At 40.1% G+C, this 17,766-nt stretch overlaps 2 protein-coding genes across 2 annotated transcripts; one reads left to right on the top strand and one right to left on the bottom strand.

Moving 5' to 3' along the window:
* Window positions 1-6: 6 nt before the first annotated feature.
* flot1b (flotillin 1b) lies at window positions 7-9,731 on the bottom strand. Its single transcript, XM_044116821.1, has 13 exons — window positions 9,601-9,731; window positions 7,442-7,492; window positions 7,067-7,142; window positions 6,843-6,933; window positions 6,248-6,391; window positions 6,020-6,139; window positions 4,956-5,051; window positions 4,705-4,857; window positions 3,824-4,005; window positions 3,692-3,737; window positions 3,412-3,549; window positions 1,909-2,073; window positions 7-1,819 (listed from the first exon to the last, which is right to left on the bottom strand). Exons 2-13 carry the CDS (start codon window positions 7,482-7,484, stop codon window positions 1,790-1,792), a joined length of 1,284 nt encoding a protein of 427 aa, XP_043972756.1. The 5' UTR covers window positions 7,485-7,492; window positions 9,601-9,731; the 3' UTR covers window positions 7-1,789.
* Window positions 9,732-12,965: 3,234 nt separating this feature from the next.
* On the top strand, window positions 12,966-17,504 carry tubb5 (tubulin, beta 5). The gene is made up of 5 exons (XM_044116820.1): window positions 12,966-13,157; window positions 15,679-15,787; window positions 15,961-16,071; window positions 16,160-16,404; window positions 16,518-17,504. The coding sequence occupies exons 1-5, from the start codon at window positions 13,101-13,103 to the stop codon at window positions 17,328-17,330; spliced, it is 1,335 nt and encodes a 444-aa protein (XP_043972755.1). The 5' UTR covers window positions 12,966-13,100; the 3' UTR covers window positions 17,331-17,504.
* Window positions 17,505-17,766: the final 262 nt, after the last annotated feature.

The following is a 17,766-nucleotide window of genomic DNA, read 5'->3' as shown; positions in this document are numbered from 1 at the left end:
TTTTCAGTGAGTTGAATATTTTATTTTTTCGTCCACTACAGACTATTTAGTACAAGCAGTTCCACGCTAAATATGATTTACGTTCACGTCAGTTTAAGTAACCATGCAACAAACGTTTTCGAAGCATTCTTCACAAGAATCACATCGACAGCAAGAAGGCTTACTGATGCAAAACCTTTGGGTGTTTTGGGTAAAAGTCTATAAAATCTGGTACAGATGCAACTGGTAGTTAATACACATACAAAAAAATTATAAGAAAACACCTGCAGTTATATTAGAACAGGTCTCAGCTAACGTCTCAAATATTCGGTATGATTTCACCACTTTAACGTTCAGTACGATCAAAGATGGAAAAACATTCCAAGTCTAAATTCCAAGACGAAAAAAAAAAAAAAACATACATAAGTTGAGGTGTGAATGTGACATTAGTTAGTGCAGATTCTGTCTCTACAGCATAAAAAAAAAAAACCCAGAACTTTGACCTCAGAGAGCAACGCTGCTGCAGAGACAACACGCTTTTCTCCAACCACCAGACGTCGAACAGGAAAACCTCAAACCTTGTTTCCACCGAACACTTCCGCCGACATTTTGAGACTGAAATCCCTCTGCCTGCAGCTCAAACTGGTAAGAAATGTAGCCAATGTAGCCAACAACGCTAGAAGTGATTAGTAATTTAATTACCAAAGAGGATTAAAAACAGATGTGTCAAACTCAAGGCCCGGGGGCCAAATCTGGGCCGCCACAGCTTTCTAGGTGGCCCTCTTGACTCTAAAGGGACACATAAATAGAACCGCCAAGATAACAGCAAGCTTAAATATTATTTTATCAATCAATTCAAAGCACTTTTTATCTGTTTACTGCCAAATTGTATCAATTTGTCACTCCAGTTTTTTGTGAATAATTGTGGAAACTTACATAAAATCAATAAATCCCGGCACTTTTTTACATTTACGCATAATTGTGAGTTTATTGCTAATTTTTCGCAAAAAATTGTCAAACATTGGCTCTAAGTGACCTGCAGGTGGCAGTGTTTCTACTACTACTAATTTTCTGCGTCAGCCGTACTTTATGTGGGGTGATGCGGTAAGTAATCAAAAGTTTTTTATTGCAAAAAAAAGTAGATTGTGAAATCTTGGAGTGACTGAAAATATGTTCGGTGTTTAATTTTAAGAACTGATTTATATTTTAGTAGCTTAATGGGTTTCATCAACACATTCTGGCACAACCGGCCCTTTAAGAACATTTATGGTCTTGAGAACATTTATATAACCAACAGTCAGGACCACAGAGAGAGCGACAATTGTTAAAGTAAACAAATGGAAAATTTGAGAGATTTCTCTACATTTCAGATCTGACTTCAAACAGGGGAGAAGAGCCGCTCTTCAAGTGACAGGACAGTTCTTCCATTGTAGCAGCAGGTGTAATTCGGGCTCCCTGAACTTGCTAAAGCACTTTGCGTTCTGTTACAAATTAAAAAGGCACAGTGACCTCTGATCCGAGGGGTGATGCTTTAGTGGTCCAGCTCCTACGCAGGAACCATGAGGAAAACCACAAGGCAAGAAGTTGCATATTGAAAATCAGGTATAAAAAGGCAGCAGCTCTGACTTCATGTTGAGCTAAAGTGGGCTGCAACGGCTACGACTCCGACGGGCCAGAAAAACATCGAGTGTTTCTGTGGTCGGTAACGACAGGGAGAAAAACAGCAGCCATCCAGGAAATGAGCAGAAGCCACAGAAAGGAGGGGAAACGAACGACGGTACAGATTGTTGCTCTCAGATGATCACCCTTCCTAACGCACACGGGACGCCTTCGAAGTGACCTGAATCAGAGGAAAATAAGAAATCAACATTCTCAGTTTACTCAGTCTGGTGAATTATCAGTTTTTTAACAGATCGGACTCAGGAGTACCTGTGAGATTTCAACTCCTGTGAGTTTTTCCACAGCCTCTGGCAGCCGGGTCATGATTTCCAGAACCTCCCCTGCCAGTTTGGCGGCTCCCACCTCTGAGCCGCCGCTGGACACCATGGTGATCTTCTGAGCCTTCGACAACGGCTTGCTGATCTCCTCAGCCATCTGCGGCGAAACGTCATCAGAGAAAGCAAAAAGGGTAAGTGTTGGTTGTAATGAGGAATTTAAAATAAAATGACAAAATGCTTCCAGGTGGAATCAACAGTTTTAAGGAATGAAAAAAAAAATATCAAAAAGGATTAAAAATACAATACTTTTGGTGCATTTCACAAAGCGGGCGGTCTGGGTTTCATAAAGTTGTTTGAGCAACATCTAACATCCCTAAATTCATCATTTACAGAAGAAAGCAGAAGTTTAAATATGCCTTATAAAAAAGCCAGACATCTTTTTTTATTTCTCAACCTCTAAAGTTAAATCACAACAAACTTTAACAGAACCAATGAAACATCGGCTCCATTTGGTTCTGGTTAAACTGAAATACTGGGGGGGAAAAAGTTGGTTCTGAATTTGAAGTGGTTTTTAAAAGATTTTCCTGGAATCGAACCAGCAGCCTCAATATGAACTGTTGAAGGTCACCTGGAGCTGAGGGTGAGGCAGAGGTCACGGGGAGTCAGGAGGGAGAGGAGGGGTCAGGGCTTAATTCTGTTTGCTAAATGCCACAATGATGAGAAAATATGTCAGATTTACTAATTATGTCTTCAAAATCTGAAGCTGGATACATTTATTTGGTAGTTTTGCCTCTGAACTGCATGAGTTGATTCAAACGTTTTGGTTTTCCTCCTCCATCTTCTGGCCCGTTCCTCCTGACAGGATTGAGTCGGGTTTGAAGTCCGCTTCGCTCACGCACCTTTTCAGATCTGACCATAAACTCCATTCAGCACTGAGATCAGGGCTTTAAGAGGGCCACGCCAAAACATTGAGTTTATTTTCCACGAGCCACTTTATAACCATCCTTTGGGACATAGTTAAATATTTCCACATAATAAATCTGAAATATTTTGTTTCATTATTGTGTTTTAACTGGCCTAAAACAGCAGAAGTTTGATTTGATTTAACTTCAGACAGTGAGAGAAAGATGTGTGTTTTGGTGTATGTAAACTTCTGGTCTCAGCTGTATTTCTAAAGATAAATCTGACTTGGTTCATACAGTAAACACACATCTTGCTCTGCTGAGGATCTTTACACAGTGAGACGTTTTCAGACCTCTGGCTAAGGTTAGCTTGGTTCTTCTTTGTTTTCATGTTCATGGTTATAATTTGTAATAACAATAATTAACGCCGAGAGTTTACAGCAGCTCTCTCACCCCTTTGCTGTCCTTTCCATCATGCTCAAAATAAAAATTAATGAGGACTAAAAAGTAATTTTGTTTTTGGCTAATTAAGCGATTATTCTCTCAGCTCTAAGATTTGTTTGGATTATTTTATCAGAGAGAGTTAAACTGACCAGAGGAAGTTTCTCCAGCAGCATGTCCACCATGGCTCCATCTTTGTACTGATTAAAGGCCTCGGCCTTTTTGGCCATCTGCTCTGCCTCAGCGCGACCTTTAGCCTCCAGAGCGAAAGCCTCGGCATCGCCTCTCATCTGAATGAAAGCAAAACAAACACAGACGCTCATTAGAGACAACAGCTCAAACAAAGAAGCAGTGTTAGACCTTCACTTCTCACAAAACCAAACATACTATTATAATTAATAACAATATCAATAAGTAAAAGTCAGCTTTTACCTTAATCGACTCCGCCTCGGCTTCAGCCTCCATGATGAGCTGCAGGCTGAACAAAAGAAGAACAGAACGAGTAAAATACTCACTTTCAATCCCAGTTCAATGAACTCAACAAAATGGCGGCGTGCTGCTCACCGCTGCGCCTCGGCTATCTTCTCCATCCGGTATTTCTCAGCTTCTGCAGGTTTCTTAACTTTGGCCTCCAGCTCCTTCTCTTTGCGGGTGATTTCCTGGTCCTGCAGCGTGATCTGCTGCGTTCGCTCCACCACCTGAATCTGCATCTTCTCCTCCTCGATGCGCTGCTTGGTCTTGGCCACCTGATGTGGGATATTTAAAGGTGACCCATTGTGCTTCCTTGAGCAGGTTAGGATAAGATCTATACAAAACATATTCATTGAATTTGTTGCACAAAATTGTGAGATTTAATTCTGCTCAGTTCTTCCTATTTTGAGCTCTTTCAGAATGAGTTGTTTTAGGGCGTCTTGTCACTTTAAATCCAAATAAGCTGCTGCTGGCCACGCCCCCAACTCAACAATTACTCTCACATATGAAAATAGCTGCAAACAGATGCACAAAAATGCAAAAGTACATCTTTGAAAAGCAGAAGTGGAGCCTCCTGCACAACCAACAAGAATGGAGCAAGTGGTTTCTGGATGGTAAGTCAACAATAAAACGCTTGTCTTTTCCAGCAGCCATTGTACAGAGCATACGGTAAAACCAGCTGACCAAATGTGCTGAAGCTCTGCTTGAGTTCCTAGGTAACCGATCGGGCTTCACTGGGGTTCCTTTTTGACGGCTCATTTTCCAGATACCAAAACACATCAACGTATTGCCAAATAATAGATGGTTGTTTTTTAAACTCTTGGGCTGTTTTAAGAAGAGGTGGAGACCCAAATGGAAGTTCAAAAACATGCAAAATGTGAATTTTGCCTTATAGTACCCCTTTAAATGTGGCTGGAGCAATAAAATGTGATGCGTCGTTTACAAACTGTGGTGCACTGTGGTGCTGTAGGCACCTGAAGCTGGTAGGCCATCTCTGACTCGGCCTTCTTGGTGTTGACCTCGATGTCGTAGGCTGCTTTCTTCAGTTCATAGTCTCTCTGAGCTTTCGCCATTTCGATCTCATTCTTGTACTGCGCAGAAACCTTTTCCTGCATTGCATGAGCCTCCTGCGTACAGCCAGCGAGACGGGAACAGATCATGAGGAAATTATTACAAATATAATTTTTTTTTTCCACCATTTATTTCCACGTTTGTAATTCTTTACCCTGATAACAGCATCGCGTTTATACTGAGCCTCTCCGATCCTCGCGTCTTTCTGGACCTGGGCTGTCCGGGCTTTTCCCAGCGAGTGAAGGTAATCCTGCAGAAAATTAAAGATTAGAAAACACAAATAACCTTGCAGACCAAACAAGTTCCAATAAAAATGTAAAAGAAGCTATTTTTTTACTTATACATTTACATTTAGTTAATTCATAGTCAGTCTGTTCACTGACTATGAACAGACGCAATATTTCATGGCCACTTTTTGAACTTGAACATGAACTTTTTCAAATTGATTTCAGATAGAAACTGCTTTGATTTCACAAGTAAAATATTTAGGCGCACAACTGTATCTCTTTATCTAGAGCTTAGATGGCCACATAAGAGGTTATGGGGAGCCAGATTTGGCCCCCGGACCTCGAGTTTGAAACATGAAACAAAGTGTGAAACGTGGAAAAACACAACGTGCCCATTGTAAGGTACAGTAGACAATTTGAGATGCTATAGGTCTATTTACCTTCTGAAGGAATCCTGTTAAAACGGCACCATAAAGGCAGCACCAGGAGATTTAAAATAAAAATTTGGTGGATAAAGTAAGTAAATAAAAATCAATCATCAGGAGTTTCACGAGGATAAGAACCAAACATCAACACATAAAGAGTCACAAGATTCAAAATCAACCAGTTTCATCCAACCTCGTGCTGATTGTGCAACAAAACAAAAAGAGAATTTATGACTGAGAATTAAAATGGCTTCTGCAATTAGGCAGAGAAAGATTTAAACTCCCTAAAAGTTCCCAGCGTTAAATGAGTTTGTCACTTTAACACACTGAAACCCCAGAGAGCGACACGCAGTCATTCGGATGTGGTGCATTAGTCAAACCAATGAAGAAAGGCTTCAACTACCACTGAAGCACTTCGGCCTAAACGAGGCTGGGAGTTAGCTGGGTCAAAATCAATCACTCAAGTTCTTCAGCAGCGGAAACCGTCTGAGGCGGAGAGCTTTCCTTAGACGCCAGCAGATGTCTTCCGCTTCCAGATGTTTGACTTTTATTTAGAGAATACAAACCTGATCGTCGTGGACGTCTTTCAGGGTGTAGCTGACCACACCGATGCCCATGTTGACCAGGTCGGAGGAGGCCACCTTGAACACCTGCTCAGAGAACTTCTTACGATCCTGGTAGATCTCCTGCACAGAAAGCGAAACATTACCACCGATTTTACAACACAATGCATAGTTCTGACCCGTGTGATGTGAAATTCCAAGTGAAAACTGTGAAGGTGCTGGCGGACCGACCTCGACAGTCAGATGAGCGATGATGGCTCTCTGGTGGCCCTCCAGGGTCTCCAGAGCGATCTGAGCGACCTCAGCCTCAGACTTCCCCATGAACATCTGACAGGCTGTGGCCAGCATCTCCTTGTTCTGACCCTGAATCTTCACCTGGGGAAAAAACAAAACAAAAAGAACGAGCTAAAACTGAAACCAAAGATTTAAAAAAGGGAGAATATTTAGTAAGATTTGAGTCAGTAAAACAAAACATCGCAGAAGCTCCTTGTCTTTCCACATTGCCTTGCAAATTTCATTTTATCTCTTGAAACTTTTTCATAAACTACATACGCCTTAAGCAGGGATTTTATTGAGTGGTATCAGAGTCAAGGGACCAAATATTTTAGATTTGTGCAACAATATGCAGTTTATGGTTTATCAAATAAAATCACAATTAAATACAATGAAGTTTGACGTCGTGCTAAAAGGATCAGTGAGTTTTTATGTTTTGAAAGTCACTAATTGCACATAAAAGTAAATATGTTCACAGAAGTTGATTTAAAGAACAAGTCTGTTAAACTCTCCGATTATAAAGCATTTCTACCACACAACGGTTGGCGCTCACCTGTGCGATGCCAGTGACCGAGATGGGGACCCCATGACGAGTGTAGACTTTGTCACTTTTCACGTTCAGAGTCAGGGTGTTGAGTGTGATTCTGCGGTTGTAAAACACAAACAAGCGTGACGAAGCAGAAATGATGATATTCTGATCATGATTCATGTATGCGCTCTCTTTTGTCTCCATTTAATTTGCCAGACTCTGAACCGCAGAGGCAGAAGGCGGCTCACCTCTGGATCTGCTGGATACACGGGATGACAAACACTCTTCCTCCAGCAATCATCAGAGGTGGAGAACGGCCGCAGCCTGGTGGGGGAAAAAAAAGAGAAATCATTTAACACTACAGTGCTGATTAGTGACAAAACAACCAGCTGCTTCACTATCCAGAGAAAGCAGAAACAGATCAGTTATAGATTCATTTCACAATACAGGCGAGTTAGTCGCAGTATATTAAAGAAAACTGGAAAATCCCCAAACTGAAACCTACAGTGAAAGCAGAACACATTTATAAACACAGCCATTAAGTGTCATCTGTTTCCAGCAGCTACTGAAAGGCTTTTCTAAACATCCTGTGTTATTGCAGGAAATAAGCAGGAATCCATTACCAGACACCACCATGGCTTCATTGGGTCCACATGTGTAAAACATCTCGACTCCTGAAGGAATAAAATGTACATCTATGATTAAAAAAGGAATCCTTCAGCAGTCTGTGAGCAGTAAAAACAGGATTTTATACTAATATGATAAAAATCAATATTTGGAAAAAGGTATTTGTGACCAAGATGCAAATTACAATCGAAAAACCTTTACATTTATTACCACATAAAAATAGATAAATTTATGCATAATACATCTTGTTGGATGATAAATTGCAATATCATGATATTACTTAAAAATAGTCTCAATAATATTATTGTTTAACAACATAATAATGAAAGTTCGCCCTCTCAAAGAACAATAAACGCAAATTTGGAACTGGAAGATATATTAAATATTAAAAAAAGACAACTAAAAACAATAAATAAAACTGAAACAAATACCATACACAATCTAAACCATAAATTTAATGGATCATTAAATCTATTTAATAATCCATTTAAAACCGGCCTTTAAAAAATATATTAATAATCAGATCAGAAATTATCAAGCTGATTTTTATTTATCATGTGATTAATTTATTATTGTGACAAGCTTCTTTATGACATGTAATAAATAACAGATTATTTAAAATAACAGATTAAAGTTTATATATAAATAATATAAATAAACGCATTAAAATATTCTGATTGCTTATTAGAAACATTTTCAATACTAACTTCACAACGGCGTTGTTCTCTGAAAAGTGACTTAAATGAAATTAGCAGCTAAATTGCTGCTAAAGGAATCTAAAACTAACCAGAAATTGCATAAGAGTTACAGGAAAAAGCCCACTCATGTAAAATTATCCACAGGGAAACACAGTGGGGGTGTCAGTTACATTCTGACTGGCAGATTATTACACATAAAGCCATTTAATGTGCAGAGTTTAGTGTATAGTGGAGGATCTGTGATGCTGTGGGCCTGCTTCTCATTCACACAACATGGGAATCTTGGTAGAGCTCTTTAAAATACCAGGACATTTTAAATATTAAATAAAAACCTCTGTTAGAAACTGAAAAACTTGTCAACATTGGGCGTTTCAGCAGGATATTGATTGGAAAATGTAGACAAATGATTCATCAAACTGACAAATAGCTAAGACACATTTATCTTTCTATAAATAGGATGTGTAAAAGTCCCAAAGAATGTAGCAAAATAGTAAATAACATCACCATTTCTTACAAACATTTTTGAAGTCACTAACTTGCTAAGCGTTTTATTTAAATTTAACTTTACTTCTTTAATCACCTTTATTATAGTTGCCAAGTCAAAACTAATATGAGCAGAGGAGTGTAGGAACAATATTTACTCATTTGAGTAACATTTTGGGGAAAAATTTACTTTTAAGACTAGCTTTGCAACACTGTAGTTCAAGGGTGTCCAAAGTGTGGCCCAGGGCTCATTTCTGGCCCTTAAACTGATTTTGTGCGGCCCATCAACTGCAATTCAAGAATGACAGAAAATTCATTCTTGAATTTGCATCAAGCAGCTTTTTATTTGTGATAAAGGTAAAAACTATAATTCTTTTTACAGCCACCCAAGGTACGTATTCACTTTTTATAACCAAACTGACCAAGACAAATATTATAGTACAGAAGATATTATCACTGGAAGTATTTCGCAATGCTGTAGCATATATTTTCACTATAGTAAATATTCAAAGGATTTGCTTTTACTTGAGTACATTTCCTTGACTTCTCGAGTAAAAATAAGTACTGGTGCTCATACATGAGTAAACTTTTTGAGGACTACAGTTTACACATGTCAACGCCAGTCAGAAGACCTGTCTGTGTTTTCAGCCTCACGGCTCCTCCCTCTTTCCCACAAACCCACTGAAATCTTCCTGACATCTCCCCAAACAAAACTGCCGAGTCCAACAAAAAGCTATACCAATGTTTAAAAAACAACAACAAAACAAAACGTGACCAAACCGAAAACAACACCCTTTATCTAAAATCACGGCGCTAAGAAAGCTAACATGAGGTAGCCTTTAGCACATTTACTACACACTAACAGTAAAGGAAAACAGTAAAGGATTACCAAAGCTACACTTCAGCGAAATAAACACCGGAATCGACTGCTTCTGTTTAAACCGCTCTTACTTGGTTTATAAAAGACAACAAACCTTTTCAGGAAGCAATTAAATTAGTTTCGTGCTGCTGCGGACAGATTGTACTGTAGCTCGGTGATCGTCAAATTGGAATCAGAGGAGAATGTCGTTGCGAAAAAGGAAGTATTCTTTCACCACGCCCCATTTGACTGGCGCCATCTTGTGGTGAATCTGGTCTGGATCTGTGCACAAACAAGGTTTTTAATATTTTTAAATTTTTTTTACAGCTTTGATTAAGGAAATCAATCCATATTATTTCCAAGAGCACAAACAAAAGAAAAAATTTGTAAACACATATGAATACTGTGGGTCATTGAATAATTTTAAGTTATCATAAAGTGTATTTTTGTACCAGTGTATTTGTTTCACATTCTGTGTTCCGTTCCTTGCTTTTTCTTTGTTTTTGTACCAAAGATGTTTTCTCAGTTTAAAAATAAAGTGTGACCAAACAAAGAATTTGATTCCACTTCCAATTGCTCACATAATACAGATATTATGCATAATTAGATAAACATTAGAGGGAGTAAAGTTAAGAATAAAGTGAAAATACACAGCCATGTACATGTTAATTTTGTGGTAGTGCAATTTTGTTTCCTCTTAGCAAAAGGTATAGGTAAATTTTATTACATATGCTTGAACATAAAAGCACAGAAAGTATTACAGACTTTCTATATCCTTTACAGTACAAGCCAAGTGTGTTTCACTATGCTGTGCTTAAATATGTAAAATATAGCTTACTATTAATAAACTTTAAGTAGACAGCCAATCTAAGTCTTATAAAGGGTCACAGAGTTAGCAGACTACTCTGGCTGTAAGGTGTTCATTGTGTTCATCAGTTTGGACAGCCTGGAGGAAGAATACTGTCTCTGTGACGTCTGGTTTTTGTAAATAGCGCTTTGTAGAACCGACCTGAAGATAAAAGTCTAAACAATTTGTGTCCAGGATGTGTGGGGTTGGGATAGATGTTAGCTGCCCTTTTCCTGACCTGACCTGTACAAGTCCTGGATGGAACGACGGTCGGGCCTAATGATCCGCCCTGCAGACTTAATTGTTTGGTTCAGTTTGGACCTGTCCTGTTCTGTGGACAAGTCAAACCACACAATGTAAACCACAAAATAATGTTTCTGTTTTATACATTAAAAAAATATAGTCATCTTATTGGGATTTTCTTCAAATAATTATGTGTACTTGCAATTTAAAGAAGCAGTGATTTTTTAAAAATAAAACCACTCCCACATCACCTTATTAATGGAAATGCAAATTATTTTTTTTTATCTCAGGAAGCCGAATACTTTCTGTTTTATTGACTGAGAACAAAACTATCTAAGAATAGGATTTGGGTCACTCTTCGTTCTTCATTACAGGTATATTTAGCAACATTGACTGAGTGGAACTGTTTTGGAGTATAAATTGCTGGATGTTGGTGGTTCTGTTCACAATTACATTAAAATTAAAGAAGCAGTCATAGCTAATTAAATACTTCGCAATGTACCAAAGACATTCCATTTTAATCAGATTTAGTTTTGTATGTTACATTTTTCCAAAACATTTTTAACAAGAGTACGTCTGTATCCGCTGCACGTTCTGGTCCTGAAATGTTTTCAGGGCCAAACAAATGTTTTTCAAGGGCCATAAATGACTCCTGGGCCACACTTGGGACACCTGGCTGCAACACAATAACTGGCCACTTTTTAATGTACAGCCTACTGGAAACATGCTGGAGCCCCATTTGGCTTTAGGACTGACTTCATCGTTGATGTCATGTATTTAACAAGGTGACTCTAACATTTTTATGAAATTTTGTTCTCTATAAGCTTGATCAGCTGTGGATTTGTCACAAGCTTCTCCCACAGACCAAATGTGCTCTAGTGAATTGTGGTCTGGTGACTGAGGAGGCCATTGGAGAACAGAGAAGTCGTTGTCAGGTTTAAAAAACAGTTTCAGATTACCTTACATGCTGGGTTAACATCTCAGACTTTGTGTTTCCTTCTTGGAGGTAGTTGAATTTTATTTGAGAAGCCACATTTTTCCCCGCAGAACATCACTGAGCAACATGATGAGCAAGTTTTCATTTATATGACCTGTAAGCTGTAGAAACAATGTTGATCTCTGTTTGAACTATCAGATACTAATTGACAGTCTTAGTTCCCTAAAGCAGTTTTATGTGGTTTGAAACATGTTGACATTTACTGACTTTGCTCTCTGATGGCCTGAGGCATAAGCTGCTTGCTGACAAAGCAGTCTACCGCTTTCCCAAAGCTTCACCCATTTCCTTATTTAATGATTTTCTCTTCAAATTTAATCATAATAAAGTTAGAATGTGCAAAATATTATGACTTTTAAATTTGGATAATATTGTAAATGAATGAAGCAGCTCCAGCACTAAAGAATAACTTACATAATTGTCATGAATCTCATATTTATTTTTAGCTTTTAATGGCGCATGTGACCTGTTTGTTACTAAGGTGCAACAATGATGCAATAAAGAACTTTAATAAACTTTTGTATATGGTACATCTGCAAGTTACTAAAATATATTTATTCAAATATTTAATGGGGTGTATGTATATATTTTTGGCAGGACAAGCACAGAAGAAATTAAAAATTTGCTTGGGGTTACACCCAAGAGCTTTTTTTATGTCAAGTCATGCTATCCCCACCTTCCAAGGCCTTGCCACCCTAGACAGTGATCCATATTGCTCTTATAAAAACTACCACAGATGATGAATGTGTGTAAACATCTGTCTTTGGCTGAATAGGGTATATTATTGCCAGTCTATAAATCCATTTATTTTTCTCCCATTGGCGTCCTACATTTAGCCACATTGTTCACAGCTCTACAGCTGCAGGATAATTTCTTTTAAAAATGATCTCATCCACTTACATCCAGGCTTTTTAATAGAGGGTTGACTATTTTCTGGCATTCTCCCTGCATTGAGAAGCAAATAGGCAAGTGGATAAGGCAAGGGAAGAAAATGCACATAATGTATGCTCCATCTAGAGACACTGAGGGCATTAAATCCGACTTCCAAAATCAGCTAAATTGATCTGGTAGTGAGATTTTGCTCCTGCACACATAATGAAGAGGGCTTGGGTGAAATTGTCCCCATTTCCCCCAGTTGGACACGGAAATGTCCACCATCTGTTTCCTATAAAGTAGGCGATACGAGATTATTTGTCATGGCTGACCCAGAAAACAGCTGTAATAAATATTTCTGGACACCAGCTGGCAAAATTTTGGTCAATCTCCTTTTCTCATTTCCACTCCCTGATCTGCAACATTGGTGCTCCTCCCTACCCAGATCCCCGTCTCCTCCCTCACTCTGTCTTTTGCAGCCAATCGGCGCAGTGGAGCCGCTGCATGTGGGTGTATCCGGGACCCCCCACCTCCCCTGGAAACGCTCCAGCCTTATAAATCCATTGTCCAGCGCGAGCACTTAAGGCACCAGTCGGCTCCTCGTGCTGCAATCGCAACCTCTCCTCGCTCTTTATCTTAGAAAACTTTCACTTCCACAATGAGGGAAATTGTGCATATCCAGGCCGGCCAGTGCGGTAACCAGATCGGTGCCAAGGTAGGAGAACACAGTATTTCCTCTAAAATAGGGTAACCAGATTTGGGTTTCTGAAAAGGAGGACACTTCTTTTTTTGTTGGGGGGTGCTACCGATTTCTTTGCCATACAAAGAAACCTGGAATGGAGCAGTGGAACGGAGTGGCAATGTAATCACAATGCACTGTAAGCTATGTAATGTGTTTTGAGGCAGTTGACCAAAATCCCGGACGATTTTGAAATTCCCCCCGGACATTTTTTTTAGGTCTGAAAAGTAGGACATGTCCGGGAAAAAGAGGACGTCTGGTCACCCTATCTAAAACCAACGCTCCTCTTATTTAATGTATTCAGTTTTAGCTCATACAAAGACCTTTTTATGTCAATTGTGAATATAGCCATTTATTCTCTGTGCATATATTATGAGTTTATTCTTTTTAAGTTACACCAGCAGATCTTTCTTTGTGGTTTTCCAGTTGAATCTTGTGCACTGCGGTAACTGGTGGGAGGGCGTGTGCATTGATATAACGGTATACCGGGGGTCTTGATGTCTCGACGGGATTTTTTCCCCACACACAACACCGGGCACAACACCTTCCCGACACTTTAGATTCAGCTTATCCTCAGACATTGTTGAAGAGGAGAAGAAAGAGGGTAGAGTCTGTTCTGTAGTTGTCACAGCCCCCCTCAGTCAGACCAGTCTGCTTTCCTTTGTCTCCCACAGGCAGATATGACCGGTATTTCAAACAATGAGTGGGAGTCTAGAGGAGAGGCCTAGTACTTCTCCTCTTCCTCCCTATTTGGATCAATAGCTCTTATTGATTAGATTTTTTTTTTTAATTCCCCAGGCTGTGTAGAGGCAGACTGCAGTTCAAGTGATCTAAAAAGGGATCTGGTGGAAGGGTGTGGCATGAATAATTGGCTGAATTTCTAATTTTGTCTAAAAGCCTCTATCATAATGAACCTGTTCAGTAGTTGTTGATGATTTATACATATATTTTGATGTATTTGACCTAATTATCTATCCACCAGTGGTGGGATGTCAGCACAGTCTGAATGGGAACCAATAAATCAATTCATCATCTACCCAGACTTTCACTAACAATTGTATTCTGCAACAAAAGAGCTTACTGGCCTGTTATTATGGCTGTCTTATTGTTTCTTTATGTTACAGCTGATCATTTCTTATGTTTACTTCTAATCTTCAAGATTGCACTACAGCAATAGGCTGGATTTTAAAGGATGCATTATTATAGTCATTACGCAGTACTTGCAGAGGTGCTTCTGTCCTGGAGAGCCAGACCCTCCTTTGTAATCGATGTCTTTCCTTCCATAACCAAATTAAAAGAAGGGTGGGGGAAGACTGGAGGAAACACCTGATGCACAGTGAATGCAGAGGCAATTGCTTTAATCTGCATCTGTCTGCATTGTCTCTATAGAATGCTTATGACTAATGCACACAGCTTAAAATCAGTATTCATCTTTTTCTTCTACTTGTTGCTGTAAATAAGGTTGGAACGATAAGCAAGTAAATGTTTATTCACCTGAATTCACTATTTTTGCCCTGTGTTTGACTAAGCTGATAAAACTACTACTGCTGCCCTTTCAGATAAGATCTCTATTTGTTTCCACTCCCTTGAGTCCATTGACTCAGATGTCCAGCTTATGTGATTGACAGAAATGCTGAATGCATACATTGCAGGGATCTGGGTCAGGGTGTGGCATTTTTTTCTGCTCATTGTCCTCATTCTTTCACTGGGATTCTTCATCTTTGCTGATAGCCATCTATTGTGTCACCGTCAGCCTTGCGTCAGTTCTCTCATCTCTGTTTCTGTTTTGTTTTGGGCAGATCTTTTGTTCTTCTCGACCTTATTGGGCCTCAATTTGCTCCTGAAGGCATTACTGATTGCTATGCATTGATTTAAATGTCATGATTTGCATTCCACCGCTGACTCCCAAAGTGACTGCTTGCCCACAGTACGGCTCATCCATATAAAGGAAATCATAATTTTGATGAATATATTTTAAAATAATAAAACATAAATCAATTAAAAGTGAAATAAATGTTTGAAAATATGGTCAAAGCCAATAATCGCCTGCATAATTACACTGGATTTTTGAATGGGTTTGTTTTTAAAGATCTTGAATGCGGTCTTTTTAAAAAGGGCGAACAAGACTTGAATACAGACGGTCACTGTCCTCCTGTGTTGAGCGACTGGGTGCAAATGAAGTTTATTTGCAGTACGGCGTGCAGAGTGCTCTGTGGCTCCTTTGTGCTGCTCCTCCATCATGTTTTACATGTGTAAGAACTGCTTTCTGCAGTGTCATCAGCTGGCGGCTGTGGAAATATTAACAGCTGCGTTGCAGGAAATGCTTTTGATATGACACGCTTAAAAGGGGGGGGAATTTTGGCCTAACCATCAGCCTGCAAAAAAATGGCTGTTTTAGCCATTTAAATGCCCCAGTTTCATAAACCACATGGATATATTAAGTGGTTTTTTTATTGAAAGTAACAGTCATGTGATCACTTCCATTTTGTGTCTGCAGTTCTGGGAAGTGATCAGCGACGAGCACGGCATTGATCCCACAGGCACTTATCATGGAGACAGTGACCTGCAGCTGGACAGGATCAGCGTCTACTACAATGAGGCCACAGGTAAAATTCCCTCTCAAAAACTAGTCAATTAAACATTTTATAGATCATTTTCTCTGGTAATGTCAGAGGTTTATAACAGCTTTTACTCTTTTTTTTTCATACAATATTGAGCTGGTCTGTTTCTTTTGGTCTTCCTCTTCCTCTTCCATTGTCTTCTTCTCTTTCTTGTGGAGGAGGTAAATATGTACCGAGAGCCATTCTCGTGGATCTGGAGCCTGGAACTATGGACTCTGTGAGGTCTGGGCCCTTTGGACAAATCTTCAGACCTGACAATTTTGTATTTGGTGAGTAGAAACTTAATAAATCTGACTATTTTATGAATAAATACAAAAGCATCAAGAAAAAACACCTCAATTTCTATCTTCTCCATAGGCCAAAGCGGTGCTGGAAACAACTGGGCCAAAGGTCACTACACAGAGGGAGCCGAGTTGGTGGACTCTGTTCTGGATGTGGTCCGCAAGGAGTCAGAGAGCTGCGACTGCCTGCAGGGCTTCCAGCTTACCCACTCTCTTGGTGGGGGAACAGGATCTGGAATGGGAACCCTCCTGATCAGCAAGATCCGTGAGGAGTACCCCGATCGGATCATGAACACCTTTAGTGTGGTGCCTTCCCCCAAGGTAACTGATCCTTGTGATGGCACATGATCTGTTTGGGATTTAAATTTAGTTTGATTAGCCGTAGGTTCCCTATTCTGAGATCATAAGACTGAATAAAAGCTGTTTATCTGCAGGTTTCAGACACAGTGGTTGAGCCGTACAATGCTACCCTGTCAGTCCACCAGCTGGTAGAGAACACAGACGAAACTTACTGCATTGACAACGAGGCCCTGTATGACATCTGCTTCCGCACCCTGAAACTGACCACACCCACCTACGGTGACCTTAACCACCTAGTATCCGCCACCATGAGCGGCGTCACCACCTGCCTGCGATTCCCCGGCCAGCTCAATGCTGATCTCCGCAAACTGGCCGTCAACATGGTGCCTTTCCCTCGTCTGCACTTCTTCATGCCTGGTTTTGCTCCCCTCACCAGCAGGGGCAGCCAGCAGTACCGTGCCCTGACGGTTCCAGAGCTCACCCAGCAGGTGTTCGACGCCAAGAACATGATGGCTGCTTGCGACCCACGCCATGGCCGCTACCTGACAGTGGCCGCCGTGTTCCGTGGTCGCATGTCCATGAAGGAAGTGGATGAGCAGATGCTAAATGTGCAAAACAAGAACAGCAGCTACTTCGTCGAGTGGATCCCCAACAATGTGAAGACCGCCGTCTGTGATATCCCACCACGTGGTCTTAAGATGGCCGTCACCTTCATTGGCAACAGCACTGCCATCCAGGAGCTATTCAAGCGCATCTCTGAGCAGTTTACAGCCATGTTCCGGCGCAAAGCCTTCCTCCACTGGTACACAGGTGAAGGTATGGATGAGATGGAGTTCACCGAGGCTGAGAGCAACATGAACGACTTGGTGTCAGAGTACCAGCAGTACCAGGATGCCACTGCTGAGGAGGAGGGTGAGTTTGAAGAGGAGGCCGAAGAGGATGCCTGAAGATGTGAAGTCAAGAAGTCATTGCCAAAATGAAACTATGAAAGGAACAAACTACAAGTAACCAACACCCTCAGATAAACTCAATAGCATTACTAGGAAAACTTAACTGTGTTCAAACATTAGGTTGCTGTAGAAATCCCCTGTCTTTCAGTACCAATAAAGTTGACAAACTAAGCTGCCTGGTTCTTGCCTGGTTCTTGTGGTCTTTTCCTGTTTACAGGTATTAAATGACATGGGGATTGGTAGACCAGAAAATGTACTAGACAAAAATCAACATCACCTGATGGTTATACATGAATATAGCCAATATACGAGCAAGATTAATTTCAGACACACAGGCTGATCCTCTTTATGCCACACCTCACCAATGCAGTGCAAGACAGTGCATCCAAAGAATATTCACAGTTCTTCACTTTATCCCCATTTTGTTACGGAC

The sequence above is a fragment of the Gambusia affinis genome, linkage group LG05, assembly GCF_019740435.1.
Source record: "Gambusia affinis linkage group LG05, SWU_Gaff_1.0, whole genome shotgun sequence".
NCBI lineage: Eukaryota > Metazoa > Chordata > Actinopteri > Cyprinodontiformes > Poeciliidae > Gambusia > Gambusia affinis.
This window is presented reverse-complemented; position numbering and strand designations above follow the sequence as displayed.

Coding starts and splice junctions, on each gene's coding strand:
- flot1b (XM_044116821.1), bottom strand. CDS start 7,484: ATGTTTTACACATGTGGACCCAATGAAGCCATGGTGGTGTCTG. Junction 4,858..4,955: donor AACGCGATGCTGTTATCAGG/GTAAAGAATTAC, acceptor GGCTGTACGCAG/GAGGCTCATGCAATGCAGGA. Junction 1,820..1,908: donor CAGGAGTTGAAATCTCACAG/GTACTCCTGAGT, acceptor CCTCTGATTCAG/GTCACTTCGAAGGCGTCCCG.
- tubb5 (XM_044116820.1), top strand. CDS start 13,101: ATGAGGGAAATTGTGCATATCCAGGCCGGCCAGTGCGGTAACCAGATC. Junction 15,788..15,960: donor CTACTACAATGAGGCCACAG/GTAAAATTCCCT, acceptor TTTCTTGTGGAG/GAGGTAAATATGTACCGAGA. Junction 16,072..16,159: donor ACCTGACAATTTTGTATTTG/GTGAGTAGAAAC, acceptor TCTTCTCCATAG/GCCAAAGCGGTGCTGGAAAC.